Here is a 14,091-nt window from a genome sequence, read left to right on the forward strand (position 1 = left end):
CTGTCCCTCTGTGAGGAGACGAGCGCAGGCAGACAGGACGGCCAGGCTTAGCAGGGCTGACGTAGCTGCTCGGAATGAGGGTTGAGGTGATGCCTGAGCATAACGGATGCTCCCACGCGAATAAGGACAGCAGGAGAGGGGACTGACGCCAGCATGGGGACATTAGTTCCAGGAGCCCAGCACACTGTCACTTCTCTGTCTTAACACTCCACTGGCTCCTGAAGTGAATATGCATCAAGTCCTCCGGCCTCCGTGTGTGTGTGTGACTATACTTGTAAGTCCCCACAAGAATAGCGAACAAACAAACATTTGACCAACTGGGGACATTTTTGTTACAGTTTCGTCCCCACAAGGTAAATACTATATCTAGGGGGGGGGGGGTGTAAGGTTAAGTTGTGTTAGGGTTAGAATTAGGTTTAGGAGCTAGGGTTAAGGATGGGGAAAATAGGATTTTGAAGGGGACTGAATTGTGTGTCCCCACAAGGTTAGTTATACAAGACTGTGTGTGTGTGTGTCTGTCTGTCTCTGGCATGCGTCAAAATCACCATTGGCCAGCAGATGGTCGTGTGAATGATGTTGGGTGGATAGCCTTTGCCACACACCGATGTAATAATGAAAAACCTAATCAAATACCTCAGCCTTGCTCTCACATAAGGCAGCATGGTTCAAAGTTATTTAAAAAGGGCAGCGACTGTATTATGACAGCAGGCTTCCTGCACTGTCTGCTGGAGCGAGGCAGGCAATCAAATAGCTCCGGCTGAATTAGTCATGCCTCCGGGCCGGTGCTCTAACTAACACGCAGTCCCACACACTCCTCTCGCTCAGTCCCTAGAGAAGCAGCACTCCTCTCGCTCAGTCCCCTAGTGAAGCAGCACTCCTCTCGCTCAGTCCCTAGCGAAGCAGCACTCCTCTCGCTCAGTCCCTAGCGAAGCAGCACTCCTCTCGCTCAGTCCCTAGCGAAGCAGCACTCCTCTCGCTCAGTCCCTAGCGAAGCAGCACTCCTCTCGCTCAGTCCCTAGCGAAGCAGCACTCCTCTCGCTCAGTCCCTAGCGAAGCAGCACTCCTCTCGCTCAGTCCCTAGCGAAGCAGCACTCCTCTCGCTCAGTCCCTAGCGAAGCAGCACTCCTCTCGCTCAGTCCCTAGCGAAGCAGCACTCCTCTCGCTCAGTCCCTAGCGAAGCAGCACTCCTCTCGCTCAGTCCCTAGCGAAGCAGCACTCCTCTTGCTCAGTCCCTAGCGAAGCAGCACTCCTCTCGCTCAGTCCCTAGCGAAGCAGCACTCCTCTCGCTCAGTCCCTAGCGAAGCAGCACTCCTCTCGCTCAGTCCCTAGCGAAGCAGCACTCCTCTCGCTCAGTCCCTAGCGAAGCAGCACTCCTCTCTCTCAGTCCATAGCGAAGCAGCACTCCTCTCTCTCAGTCCATAGCGAAGCAGCACTCCTCTCTCTCAGTCCATAGCGAAGCAGCACTCCTCTCTCTCAGTCCATAGCGAAGCAGCACTCCTCTCTCTCAATCCATAGCGAAGCAGCACTGCTTTCTCAGTCCTCTTTAAAAGAGAGTAGCACAGGAGGCCTTCATTTTTCAAAGCTAATCTGAAGAAACCGCGGCGATGGAGCGGGGCCTGATCATGTCACAATCGCAGGCCAAATTAAAGTGATTTGACTTTAATCATACCCCCGCAGATAGTCATAATACATTTAATTTCCTTCAGGAAGGCAATTCCCTCAGCGTGACGGGGAGCTGCAGACGCGACAGTTTTAGAGCTGGGCAGCGACGGTGTGGTTCTGTGTTAGTGCATTAGCACCTCTCCCCGACAGCAGGAGGCCTGCGGCTCCAACACTAACCAAGGGAACTGGCTGCCTGTCTGTTAGCTAGCATCCCACATCTCTACAGTCTCTCTCTCACATTCTTTCTCCATCTCTCACACAGTCTCTCCTTTCCCTCACCCCATCGCCCCCCCTCCCTCTCTCGCTCGCTTGTGTTCACTCCCTCTTTCCCAAAGTCTCCCCCTCATCTGTCTAACACACACTCTTGTTCGCTGCCCCTCTCCATCTTGTTCATTCCCTCCATTTCTCTATAATGAGTTCACTGCTATCTTCGAAGTCTGTTTCCGTAAATGTGGTTAGGCAGGCAGAGGCCAAAATTGTGCTCCATACCGCATGACCATGCGCCGCCCAAATGTTTCAACAATGCGGAGGGCTCTGTATATTTCCGCATTGACATGATTGGTTGATGGTAGGTGGGGGCGGGAGGTCCAGTATAAGCACAAACTTACTTCCTTGACAACAGCTCTGCGAAGTGCAATAAGTAGAAATGCCTTGACTTCTGCAGAGGCCGTAATCTCAGTAAATACTCTACGGCCACCGCAGGCGTCGGATTTGACGATGCAGCGCCTTTTAGGGTGGTGACACCTTTTGTGGAAAACTACCCTTGACAGTTCAAGTTCAGACCGCAGGGAAATTAACTCCACCTGATGTTCCTGAATAGTAAAGGAATCTCCTATATTGGATTTATTTCTGTTTAATTGTCTGAATTAAGTTTTGGCGCTTTCAACCACTGCCTCCGGTGTCAGTACAGCATTTTCAATAAATAGAAACTAATAACATTGCTCATCTTCCCGACACATTTACTAACAGTAATAGCCTATTGTGTGTGGATACACTTGCTGATCAATGCTACCCTCTAGCTTGATTCTTCTGCAATGCACAGAGACAGCATAATGTAAAAGCCTTCTGTTCAGAGTGCCACCGTTGCAGTACTTACAGTCTCCTGTAGAGGTCGCCCAAGTACCACTTTCAACATAGGCTACCAAACAATACGCACCAGTGTGTTTATGGCTCTGATTATTAGCTGCGGTCAGAAATGAAAAGACTATGAGATCCCAATCCATGAGATGACTATGTGCTAATGTTTTTAGATTATATGGGGTCACACAACTCCTTGACTCAAATGATTACAACTTGCGGACAACGTCATATTAATATGTCTGTGCAGTCCAAAGGTGTGCTTCCTGGAAAATCCCCACATTATCAGACTAAATACAGCCTAACCCGGATCACAGTAAGAGGCGGATTAGCTGCATTGGGGGGGAAAAAAAACACAGTATTGAGAAAAAGGATAGAGGCAAAGAGCTGTGAACTAAGAACCCCAAACAGCTTTTAGGAGGTGCTGGCCCGTAAAGGAGTTCATTTCCAACAGAGAAACAAAAGCAAAAGGAGCTAAACCAGGTCTTTTGCATGACCAAGCAAAAACAAATGCCTGGAAATGAGAGCTGCAATGTGTATTGGAGCTTGTCTTCCAACATTGCCCGAACCAAGGAGAGGTGATTCAGCACTTTTCAGAGAAGTGCTTTGTGTCCTGAACTTGGGTGGTTTCAGAGATGGGACCCACTGTCTGAGTCACTGACTTATTATGAGCCTCCAGGAATACAAAAATTAGATGGTTAAAAAAAAAAAAAATGTACTTTTTGTCCCCATATTTTCCTCCATATAAAAAGGGAGTTCCTCTGTTATCGATGAGAAGAGAAGGGTAACAAGCTGCTCCTGTAGGCCACGTCACACAGTAATAACTACACTGTCATCCTTCCGCTTGCCTCTGGTACTGAGGCTGCGTCCTCCTCTCTGGCCAAGTGATAGGCTGCTGTGAAACAGCAGGGAAAATCACATGGGGCAACAGCCAATGAGTTCCCTCAAGGAAAGATCATTTAACTGATTCTTTGGCTGGAACCCAGGAAATTGGGTTCTTACTTTCGGGAGGCAGGACAAGGCCCTGACTCCTTCCTTCCTTCCTTCCTTCCTTCCTTCCTTCCTTCCTTCCTTCCTTCCTTCCTTCCTTCCTTCCTTCCTTCCTTCCTTCCTTCCTTCATGACTGATCTGACACTCAGAGATTGGTGAAATCAATAGGCTGGAGACCATGCGATCACTTTCAGATCAGTGATGAGGAAGGAAGGGTGTATTTTAAAAGCATTCAATCAGATTAGAGGAAACTAGACAACTACGTAGCTGTGTTGTACAGGAGCAGAGTGGCACAGCGCAAGGCAAAAGCCCTGCCTGCATAAAGTACACTGGGCAGAGAAATAGCAGCACCATTGAAGACCTGTCTTGTAGCTCAATGTCCTGAGTATTGACGTCAGATTGGGGACAGTGAGATCCCGTGGGCAGAGAGCCCACACAGAAACAGTGCCCGGCAGTGAGCTCATTTAGGTCAAAGCCAGCAGGACAACCCTTGCCCCTCTAGAATACAAATCACCCAGGAAATTCCATAGAACGGAAGGACTTGCCAGCAGCGGGGAAAGTGAAACGCTGACTATTAATAAAAGGTGTGTAAATTAAAGTTAAAGTTAAATGGGCAAAGGTTAAGCACATTATGACAGCCAGCGGGGATTAGACAATCAGTAAAACAGAAACACATATCCACATATTTGACTTCAGCTTTTAACCCATCCACACACATTACTAACCAAAGTACTACTGAAGAGCGACGCCTACCATTCCAATGACGAATTAAATCTTAATCCATTCTGTTGAGAGCTGTCAATTCCATAGAATGACATTCTTCGTGGTCAACTCACTAGAAATGTTGAATACGTTTTATTCTATCCAGACTTACCATGCTGTTGAGGTCTGAGTTGTAGCTCCCACAGGGCTGTGTGGTGGTCCCCAAGGGCTCCAGACCCTCCTCGTCCCACATGTAGGTCCCCCCCGAGCCGGAGTCTGAGGGAGACAGGTCGAGGGAAGAGCCGAGGGGGTAGTCTGCACCCCCGGACAGGGCCTGACTAGCACGCCGAGACAACGCCCCTAAGCACCCTCTACCCCCTATAACAGAGAGGAGAAAGAAGAGGTTTTACTCACCTGCTACCTAATCACTGAGGGAGATCTGGTTCATTTGTTTTGGTTAGTATCGTATGTCATTTAGGGCCCATTTCCCAGACACAGATAAAGCCTAGTCCTGGATTAAAACGCATCGCCGATGGATGTTCTCCATTGACAGTGTTTTCTAGTCCAGGACTAGGCCTAATCTGTGTCTGGGAAACCGTCCCTTAGACTTTAAAGTCAATTATTTGGATTAATGTGAAATCTTACCAGTGAGTCCCATTCCGGCCCAGTCTACACTGTCAGAGAGGAAGCTGTTAAGGCCCGCCATGGAGGTGCCACCGTGACGGTGGATGAGGTCGACGTTGTCATCATCTGCCAAGACAGAGTGTGATTGGTCGAGCCCTCCATCACGGGCAGGGAGCAGCAGAATGCCTTCTCCTCCGTTTCCCAGGTTGTCAAAGTCGTCCATGTACTCCTCGCTGGTATCGTTGCGCTCCAGGGAGGAGGTGGAGGAGAGAGACATGTCCTCCAGGCCTTCTCCCAGGGGACGCACCCCGCTGGGGGCCGCAGGCTCCTCTTGCAGGCCTTCCGTTAAGCACTCTGGGGTGCTCCATGGGCTGTCAGTGTTACTGGATGGGTCTGGGGTGACAGGGGGCGTCTCCACCGAGTTCATCCTCCCCTCGCTTTCCTCTGTGTTGCCCTGGACCTTCTCGGTGGAGGTGGCCAAGATGGGGCGAGGCTGCTTGATAAGTGAGGGCCGTGTGAACCTGTATCTGAGGGCCGAGGGCCTGGTGTTGCAGGAGGCTGAACTGGGGAGTAAGGAATTCCTCAGTGTGGTGGGGGGCAAGATGCAGCTAGCTGTACCCACCACAGCCCTGCCTGGTGCTAGTCCATGTCCACCCTTACCGAGGTGTAGGCCGTTCCCTCTCCCCGCACTACTCAGCACCGGTGTCGGTTTGGCCAGGGGAGATGTCTTGACCAGTCGGGACTTGACTAGAGGCCTGGGCAGCTCCTTGGCCAGCTCTGAGGCCCTGTTGAAGGAGTAGGAGCGGATGATGGGCGGCTGGGTGGGGGAAGGGATCCTCTTGACGTGGGTGAGGCTCCGGGAGCGCACCATGTTCTCCTCCGAGGCGGTATCCAGGCTGTCGCTGGACTGGGAGTGGGACAGGCTGCTGGTCAGGTTGCTGTGGGGGGAACCACAGCTCTGGCCCCGCCTGAGGGAGCCATTCCCAGACCCAAACCGTCCATCACCACCCGCCTGGCCGCTGAGTCCCGCTTTGCCGTTGCAGAGACTCTGTCCAGACAAAGCCTGTTTGGGGATGGCCCCGTGAGGCCCAGTTTTGGAGGGTATAGTTCTAGGGCTGTTGGAGGATACCACAGAAGCACACCCCCGTACCTTAGCCGTGGCAGGCATGGCGGATGGCTTCTTAATCTCCCGTACCGCCGCTGGTGAGGGCTGCGGTTGTCGGAGGTGATGCCCAGCTCCAGTTCCACCCTCCTCCCCCGAGTCCACCCCCCTCTCCACAGCCTCTCCTCCTTTCCCCTTCAGAGAGGAGGGGGGGGGCATCCGCATTGTCCCGTTCTGCCTGGTGGTGGCAGTGGGTAACCCTTTGCCCATGGTGCTGGAAACGGGTTGGTGGCGGGTCCCATTGGTCAGTGGGGCAGTGGCAGCCACAGCCGCGGGGCGCGAACCAAACTTGGGCAGCCTGGAGACCATGGTGGGCACGTTGGGAACCGGATCTTCCATCAGCTGCCTGCTGGACCATGGGTGTGCTGGGCTGGCTTGAGCTGTAGAGAGACGGGGGACAGGAGAAGGACAGAGAGAAATGAGAGTGAGAAGCGAGAACATGAGGAAAAAGAATGAGAAAGGGGAAGAGAGAACCAAAGCGGTGAGAACATGTCGTGCTAAGATTAAAACACCCCCAAAACATGTTATTTCTAAACACAAATGGACATTTACAGAGGTAGATGTGAAAGTAACTGTCCAGTGTTTCCAGATTGCTATGAAATATGACCTATAATTCATTACAATATGAGTGAAAAATATGCTTTTGTGTTGGAAAGATGTGGGTGTACCCAACAGAATGGTGTTGGCGTATAAAATCAAATGTTATTTGTCACATGCGCCGAATACAACTGGTGTAGACCTTACAGTGAAATGCTTACTTACAAGCCCTTAACCAACGATGCAGAGTAAGAAAACGCTAAATAAAGTTACTTCTTTAACTTTTTAAAGTAAAAAAAGTAACGAGGCCATATACAGGGGGTTCCAGTACAGAGTCAACGTGCGGGGGTACGAGGTAGTCGAGGTGATTAAGGTCAAATGTACATGTGGGTAGAAGCTAAATGACTATGCATAGATAATAGCGCGTAGCAGCATCGTAAAAAAGGGGGTCAATGCAAATAGTCCGGGTAGCCATCTGATTCATTGTTCAGCAGTCTTATGGCCTGGGGGTAGAAGCTGTTAAGGAGCCTTTTGGACCTAGACTTGCAGCTTGCTGTCCGGTAGCAGAGAGAACAGTCTATGACTTGGGTGGCTGAACTCTTCTGACAATCTTTAGGGCCATTCTGACACCGCCTGGTATAGAAGTCCTGGATGGAAGGAAGCTTTGCCCCAGTGATGTACTGGGCCGTATGCACTACTGGGGCTGTTTAGGAGACCATATTACCGCCAGCCTGGCAGTCATGAACGCAGTAAAAATCTACATGACTGTCGAGTCATGGTAATCTCCTTTAACACACACTGGTCCGCAGGGCTCTATTGTCCCTCTAGCCACTCTGACATCAATGCATTAATGCAAATACAATGGAAAACTCACCGCACTGCGATTGATCAATTTGAAGAAAGAAGTTCAACAATAGGTTGAAAGAGTGGAAAACATGGTTGTGGGCTAACAATGAAATGGACAGCAATTTCTGAGTGGATGATTCATTCAAAACACTCATATGCATATTAGAGCTCACGCATAAGCATAGGCCTATACATGAGCCCGAAAAAACTAATTATTAAAATAATGATTCTGCCCATGGAAGAACATTTTTTTAAATACCGATTTAAGATCTTTAGTACATAATTCGTCTAGCCCAAATTAAACAAAATCAGATTAAACATAAAATTGCCCAATTTGTTTTAGATTTTGAATATTCTAGTAATAGGGCTTTTTTCCCAGACTGACATTACTTTTAGCTACAGCAACCCTCACTGTGTTTCCATCTCCGCCACTCTTTCATTCCTTTCTCGCAGAGAGCGGGGCTGTCAACATGTTTGATGAAATATGTAGCGTTGTGAAAACATGTTACTATCGATGTTCCCAAACAGATTTCACTTGGTTTCCCAAGTGAAGCACTGGGTAGCTAAAGGAACAGGTTTGGAGAGCCCATGGCATACACAGTTTGGGCAAAATATCATCTGTGGCACAACAAAATAATCGGCGAAGCCTACCCAACATGAGAGAAAAACGGACCAGCAGGAAAGTGGCCTCCATTCATGTTAACAGATGTCTTTTTTTGTCTTGATGGGGATTTGGGCCTGGTCCTACTTGATAAAAAGGCCAATCTAAATCAAAACTAAATTGTACATATTAGTAAAGATTACATTCAATTGGGAAGAGTCAATGGGTGAAAATATGATCACTTGAGAGAACAGTGTGTGCAGCCTGAGGCAAGGAACAGAGCTCAATCTTTCTTTTCCCAACTTTCTAATAACATCAATAGCCCAGTCTTTTTTAATTTTGGGGGGAGGGGGCTTGCCTGTTTTGCATGTTATTTTGGCATTAATACATTTCACATATCAGTTTGCAAACAATGTAAAAAAATATATTATATATCATTAAGTTAAAGCCACATACAAACATGGTCTCTTTTTGTTTCCAGCTCCAAAAGGCAGCTCCAAAGTGTAAGGCAGCTCCAAAATGCAGGTGTTTCAGTGCAGCATTGCGTGATTGGCTCAGTGTTCTATCACTCATGGGGAAACTACATAGGTCTAAGGGGAGACCTCGAGAATTCGAGCCCTTCGGTTATTGACAGAGATATATTAGAAGAGCCCATCCAAGAAGGCTCAAGGTCATTGGCCACAGATAAAATGACGTCAAATCACGTTGTGTGTACAGTAGCTTTGATTGGACTGATCATGTCAACATCATACTTTCCTAAATCTTAGCAAGCAGTCATCATTATGAATCAAGTTGAACAATCTACTGGCAAATCCTTTTCAAACATTGTCATACGAAGATAAACAACAGAGAAATTACAGATTTATTTTTAAAACGTATCGTCGGCCAAATCATCGGCCAAAAACATTACACAAGTTGGAAATCGCAAATTCAACAATGAGTGGTTTGGAAGAAAGTGAGCACAACAAGGTAAGTCCGAAAATGTCTTGTATGCTGCTGCATAAATTATGTAATATGCCAGGGAGATATGTATATTGTAGCCAAGAAAGTAATACTAAGTGTATGTTAACAGTAACCTGTTAGTAGCCCATGTGCCTCACGCTAATAATTTGGTCCCTTTTCCCCTCTTTCATCTAGTGTTCTGATAGGTGGTGCACGCGCACATGTAGCCTATAGCCTGTTTTAGAGAAATGTAATCAAATATTGTAAGAGCTTTCATTGTCTGCTTATATGGCCCCGTTATTTAACCTACGGTTCTGACTTGGTGTTCAGGGAGAATGCTCTGAATTCTGTCGCTGTACATTTCAACGATTGCCTCTTATCCACTCGTCGTTCCCTTATGCCATAGTTTGTACATCTCAAATTGTCAGTAGAAACTACATTTGTTAATGCAAGTCAGCCATGTTTTTATTTTTTTATTTTTTTAAAGGCAGTAAATGAGGCTGAATGAACTGTAGCAGTGGTAAGGTGTTGGGACTCTGCTGTTGGGACAGCTTTATGTTGTTCCTAACAGTTTCTGGGCACAGTTTGTCACCGTTAGAGAGCAATTAATGTATTGTTTAGTGTTGTGTAGTGTAGTGGCTTTGCTGGCATGCATACATATTTTATTTTCTTGCCCCACCAAGATTGACATGCTAAAATCGCCACAGCAATAGTCAATAGTCGCATCATGCAGCCCATATATATTTTGATATCTAAGGCATTCTAAGGTTTGTATCATTCACAAATAAAAGTTGTCAAAACTCAAAATCTACAGTGCCTTGCGAAAGTATTCGGCCCCCTTGAACTTTGCGACCTTTTGCCACATTTCAGGCTTCAAACATAAAGATATAAAACTGTATTTTTTTTGTGAAGAATCAACAACAAGTGGGACACAATCATGAGGTGAAACGACATTTATTGGATATTTCAAACTTTTTTTAACAAATCAAAAACTGAAAAATTGGGCGTGCAAAATTATTCAGCCCCCTTAATTAAAACCTGTTAAGCCTACCCCCTCCTTTTTCGAACATTCTGTTAAAAATCGCGCAACTTTTCAGCGTCCTGCTACTCATGCCAGGAATATAGTATATGCATATGATTAGTATGTGTGGATAGAAAACACTCTGAAGTTTCTAAAACTGGTTAAATCACGGCTGTGACTATAACAGATCGTGTGTTTCATCGAAAAGCGCAAGAAAAACTGCTCACTGAAAGCTAAAAATAATATCCATGGGTCACTTTCATGGATTGTTAAAAGGGCACAAAATTAATTATGGACCTGCATGCAATTCCTACAGATTCCACACGATGTCGCCATTGTCGTCATTATCCGGGGAGTTTTTTGTTGGTAAATCCAACTAACTGGATTCCATTTCTTCCGGTCTCCGCCAGGATGTTTTGAAGTGCACATTGTCGGCCATTGATTTGAAGACGAGGAGCTATTGAATACACATCGCCCTGTAATCATTTTGATAGATTATAAACGTTTACTAATACCTAAAGTTGGATTACAAAAGTATTTCGAAGTGTTTTGTGAAAGTTTATCGTCGACTTTTTTAATTTTAAAAAATGACGCTGCGTTTTAAAACAATGTTTTTTTCTGAATTACACAGCTTCCATAGATGGCTATTTTGGGTATATATGGACCGATTTAATCGAAAAAAAGACCCAATAGTGATGTTTATGGGGCATATAAGAGTGCCAAGAAAGAAGCTCGTCAAAGGTAATGAATGTTTTATATTTTATTTCTGCGTTTGTGTATCGCCGGGTACGCTAAATCTTTTGTTTACGTCGCATTCAGGCATTTTGGGGTGTTGTATGCTATCAGATAATAGCTTCTCATGCTTTCGCCGAAAAGCATTTTAAAAATCTGACTTGTTGGCTAGATTCACAACGAGTGTAGCTTTAATTCTATACCCTGCATGTGTATTTTGATGAACGTTTGAGTTTTAACGAGTACATTTAGCATTTAGCGTAGCGCATTTGCATTTCCAGGTGCCTAGTTGAGACATCTGCGTCTCAAGTAGGATCAAGAAGCCCCTTAATTAAGTTAATACTTTGTAGCGCCACCTTTTGCTGCGATTACAGATGTAAGTCGCTTGGGGTATGTCCCTATCAGTTTTGCACATCGAGAGACTGACATTTTTTTTCCCATTCCTCCTTGCAAAACAGCTCGAGCTCAGTGAGGTTGGATGGAGAGCATTTGTGAACAGCAGTTTTCAGTTCTTTCCACAGATTCTCGATTGGATTCAGGTCTGGACTTTGACTTGGCCATTCTAACACCTGGATATGTTTATTTTTGAACCATTCCATTGTAGATTTTGCTTTATGTTTTGGATCATTGTCTTGTTGGAAGACAAATCTCCGTCCCAGTCTCAGGTCTTTTGCAGACTCCATCAGGTTTTCTTCCAGAATGGTCCTGTATTTGGCTCCATCCATCTTCCCATCAATTTTAACCATCTTCCCTGTCCCTGCTGAAGAAAAGCAGGCCCAAACCATGATGCTGCCACTACCATGTTTGACAGTGGGGATGGTGTGTTCAGGGTGATGAGCTGTGTTGCTTGTACGCCAAACATAACGTTTTGCATTGTTGCCAAAAAGTTCAATTTTGGTTTCATCTGACCAGAGCACCTTCTTCCACATGTTTGGTGTGTCTCCCAGGTGGCTTGTGGCAAACTTTAAACAACACTTTTTATGGATATCTTTAAGAAATGGCTTTCTTCTTGCCACTCTTCCATAAAGGCCAGATTTGTGCAATATACGACTGATTGTTGTCCTATGGACAGAGTCTCCCACCTCAGCTGTAGATCTCTGCAGTTCATCCAGAGTGATCATGGGCCTCTTGGCTGCATCTCTGATCAGTCTTCTCCTTGTATGAGCTGAAAGTTTAGAGGGACGGCCAGGTCTTGGTAGATTTGCAGTGGTCTGATACTCCTTCCATTTCAATATTATCGCTTGCACAGTGCTCCTTGGGATGTTTAAAGCTTGGGAAATCTTTTTGTATCCAAATCCGGCTTTAAACTTATTCACAACAGTATCTCGGACCTGCCTGGTGTGTTCCTTGTTCTTCATGATGCTCTCTGCGCTTTTAACGGACCTCTGAGACTATCACAGTGCAGGTGCATTTATACGGAGACTTGATTACACACAGGTGGATTGTATTTATCATCATTAGTCATTTAGGTCAACATTGGATCATTCAGAGATCCTCACTGAACTTCTGGAGAGAGTTTGCTGCACTGAAAGTAAAGGGGCTGAATAATTTTGCACGCCCAATTTTTCAGTTTTTGATTTGTTAAAAAAGTTTGAAATATCCAATAAATGTCGTTCCACTTCATGATTGTGTCCCACTTGTTGTTGATTCTTCACAAAAAAATACAGTTTTATATCTTTATGTTTGAAGCTTGAAATGTGGCAAAAGGTCGCAAAGTTCAAGGGGGCCGAAAACTTTCGCAAGGCACTGTAGCATATAGAACCGGTTTCAAATGATCACTTTTACGCTCAACATAGCCACGTGCGCACTCTCGCTCTGGAATGGGAAAAATATCCTAACTATTTTATTTCAGCTAATTTCAATTATATTCTTCTTACTATAAAAAGGCATGTATTTCTAAGCATATCTTGTCTGCTAAATGAACAAAAAACTTACAGCCTAAGGCATGGCGCATAGCCAGAGAACAAAATACGAGTTGGCCTACTCTGAAATAGATTTTTTTCACATCATGTTTCTTGACTAAAATAAATAATGCATTTATTGTGATGGTGTACATTCAATTTCTTTACTCAACTTTTTAAAATGTAGATGCTCCAAAAAAGGCACGCTTCAGAGGCGTGTAATGCTGCTTGTATGAGTGGAGCATGGAGATGCTAAACATGTTTAAGTTAATTGCCGGTCAGTTACAGTGAGTACGACAGTCTTTTGCGTGACAATAACAAGCTGACAAAATTTCATGACCGTCACAGCCCTACGCACTACCCTCTGTAGAGCCTTACAGTTGGATGCCGAGCAGGTGCCATCCCAGGCAGTGACGCAACCATACTCTCGATGGAACAGCTGTAGAACCTTTTGAGGATCGGAGGACCCATGCCAAATATTATGTCTCCTCAGGAATAGGCATTGTCGTGCCCTCTTCACGACAGTCTTGGTGTGTTTGGACCATGATCATTTGTTGGTGATGTGGACACCAAGGAATTTAAAGCTTTTGAACCGCACCATCATCAGCTCCTTTATCTTGCTCACTTTGAAGGGAAGGTTTTTGTCCAGGCACCACACAGCCAAGTCGCTGACCTCCTCCCTATGGGCCGTCTCATCGTTGTCGGTGATCAGGCCTAACACTGTCGTGTCGTCGACCAACTTAATGATGGTGTTGGAGTCGTGCTTGGCCATGAAGTCATGGGTGAACAGGGAGTACGGGAGGGGACTAAGCACGCACCGAGGGGCCCCTGTTTTGAGGATCAGCGTGGCAGATGTGTTGTTGCCTACCCTTAGCACCTGGGGGCGGCCCTTTAGGAAGTCCAGGATCCAGTTGCAGAGGGAGGTGTTTAGTCCCAGGGTCCTTAGCTTAGTGATGAGCTTCATGGGCACTATGGTGTGGAATGCTGAGCTGTAGTCAATGAAAAGCATTCTCATGTAAGTGTTCCTTTTGTACAGGTGGGAAAGGGCAGTGTTGACTGCAATAAAGACTGCGTGATCTGCGGATCTGTTGGGGAGGTACGCAAATTGGAGCGGGTCTAAGGTTTATGAGATGATGTTGATGTGAGCCATGACCAACCTTTCAAAGCACGTCATGTCTACCAGACATGAGTGCTATGGGTCGGTAGACATTTATGCAGGTTATCTTGGACTATGGTGGTATGCTTGAAACACGTAGGCATTACAGACTGGATCAGGGAGAGGTTGAAAATGTCA

The 14,091-nt window shown here is 46.1% G+C and overlaps 1 protein-coding gene across 8 annotated transcripts in view; it reads right to left on the reverse strand.

Annotated features, from left to right (window-relative positions):
• LOC139376548 (serine-rich coiled-coil domain-containing protein 2-like) overlaps positions 1-14,091 on the reverse strand; it is a 99,973-nt gene that overhangs the window by 57,303 nt on the left and 28,579 nt on the right. For all 8 annotated transcript variants that reach the window (XM_071119269.1, XM_071119274.1, XM_071119267.1 and 5 more), the window contains exons 2-3: positions 5,077-6,597; positions 4,604-4,809 (exon numbers count right to left, since the gene is read on the reverse strand). In XM_071119269.1, coding sequence (XP_070975370.1) covers positions 4,604-4,809; positions 5,077-6,556 — 1,686 coding nt within the window. In that variant the 5' untranslated portion in view covers positions 6,557-6,597. The remainder of the gene's footprint in view (positions 1-4,603; positions 4,810-5,076; positions 6,598-14,091) is intronic.

Source organism: Oncorhynchus clarkii, chromosome 20 (genome assembly GCF_045791955.1).
Source record: "Oncorhynchus clarkii lewisi isolate Uvic-CL-2024 chromosome 20, UVic_Ocla_1.0, whole genome shotgun sequence".
In the NCBI taxonomy this organism is placed as follows: Eukaryota; Metazoa; Chordata; class Actinopteri; order Salmoniformes; family Salmonidae; genus Oncorhynchus; species Oncorhynchus clarkii.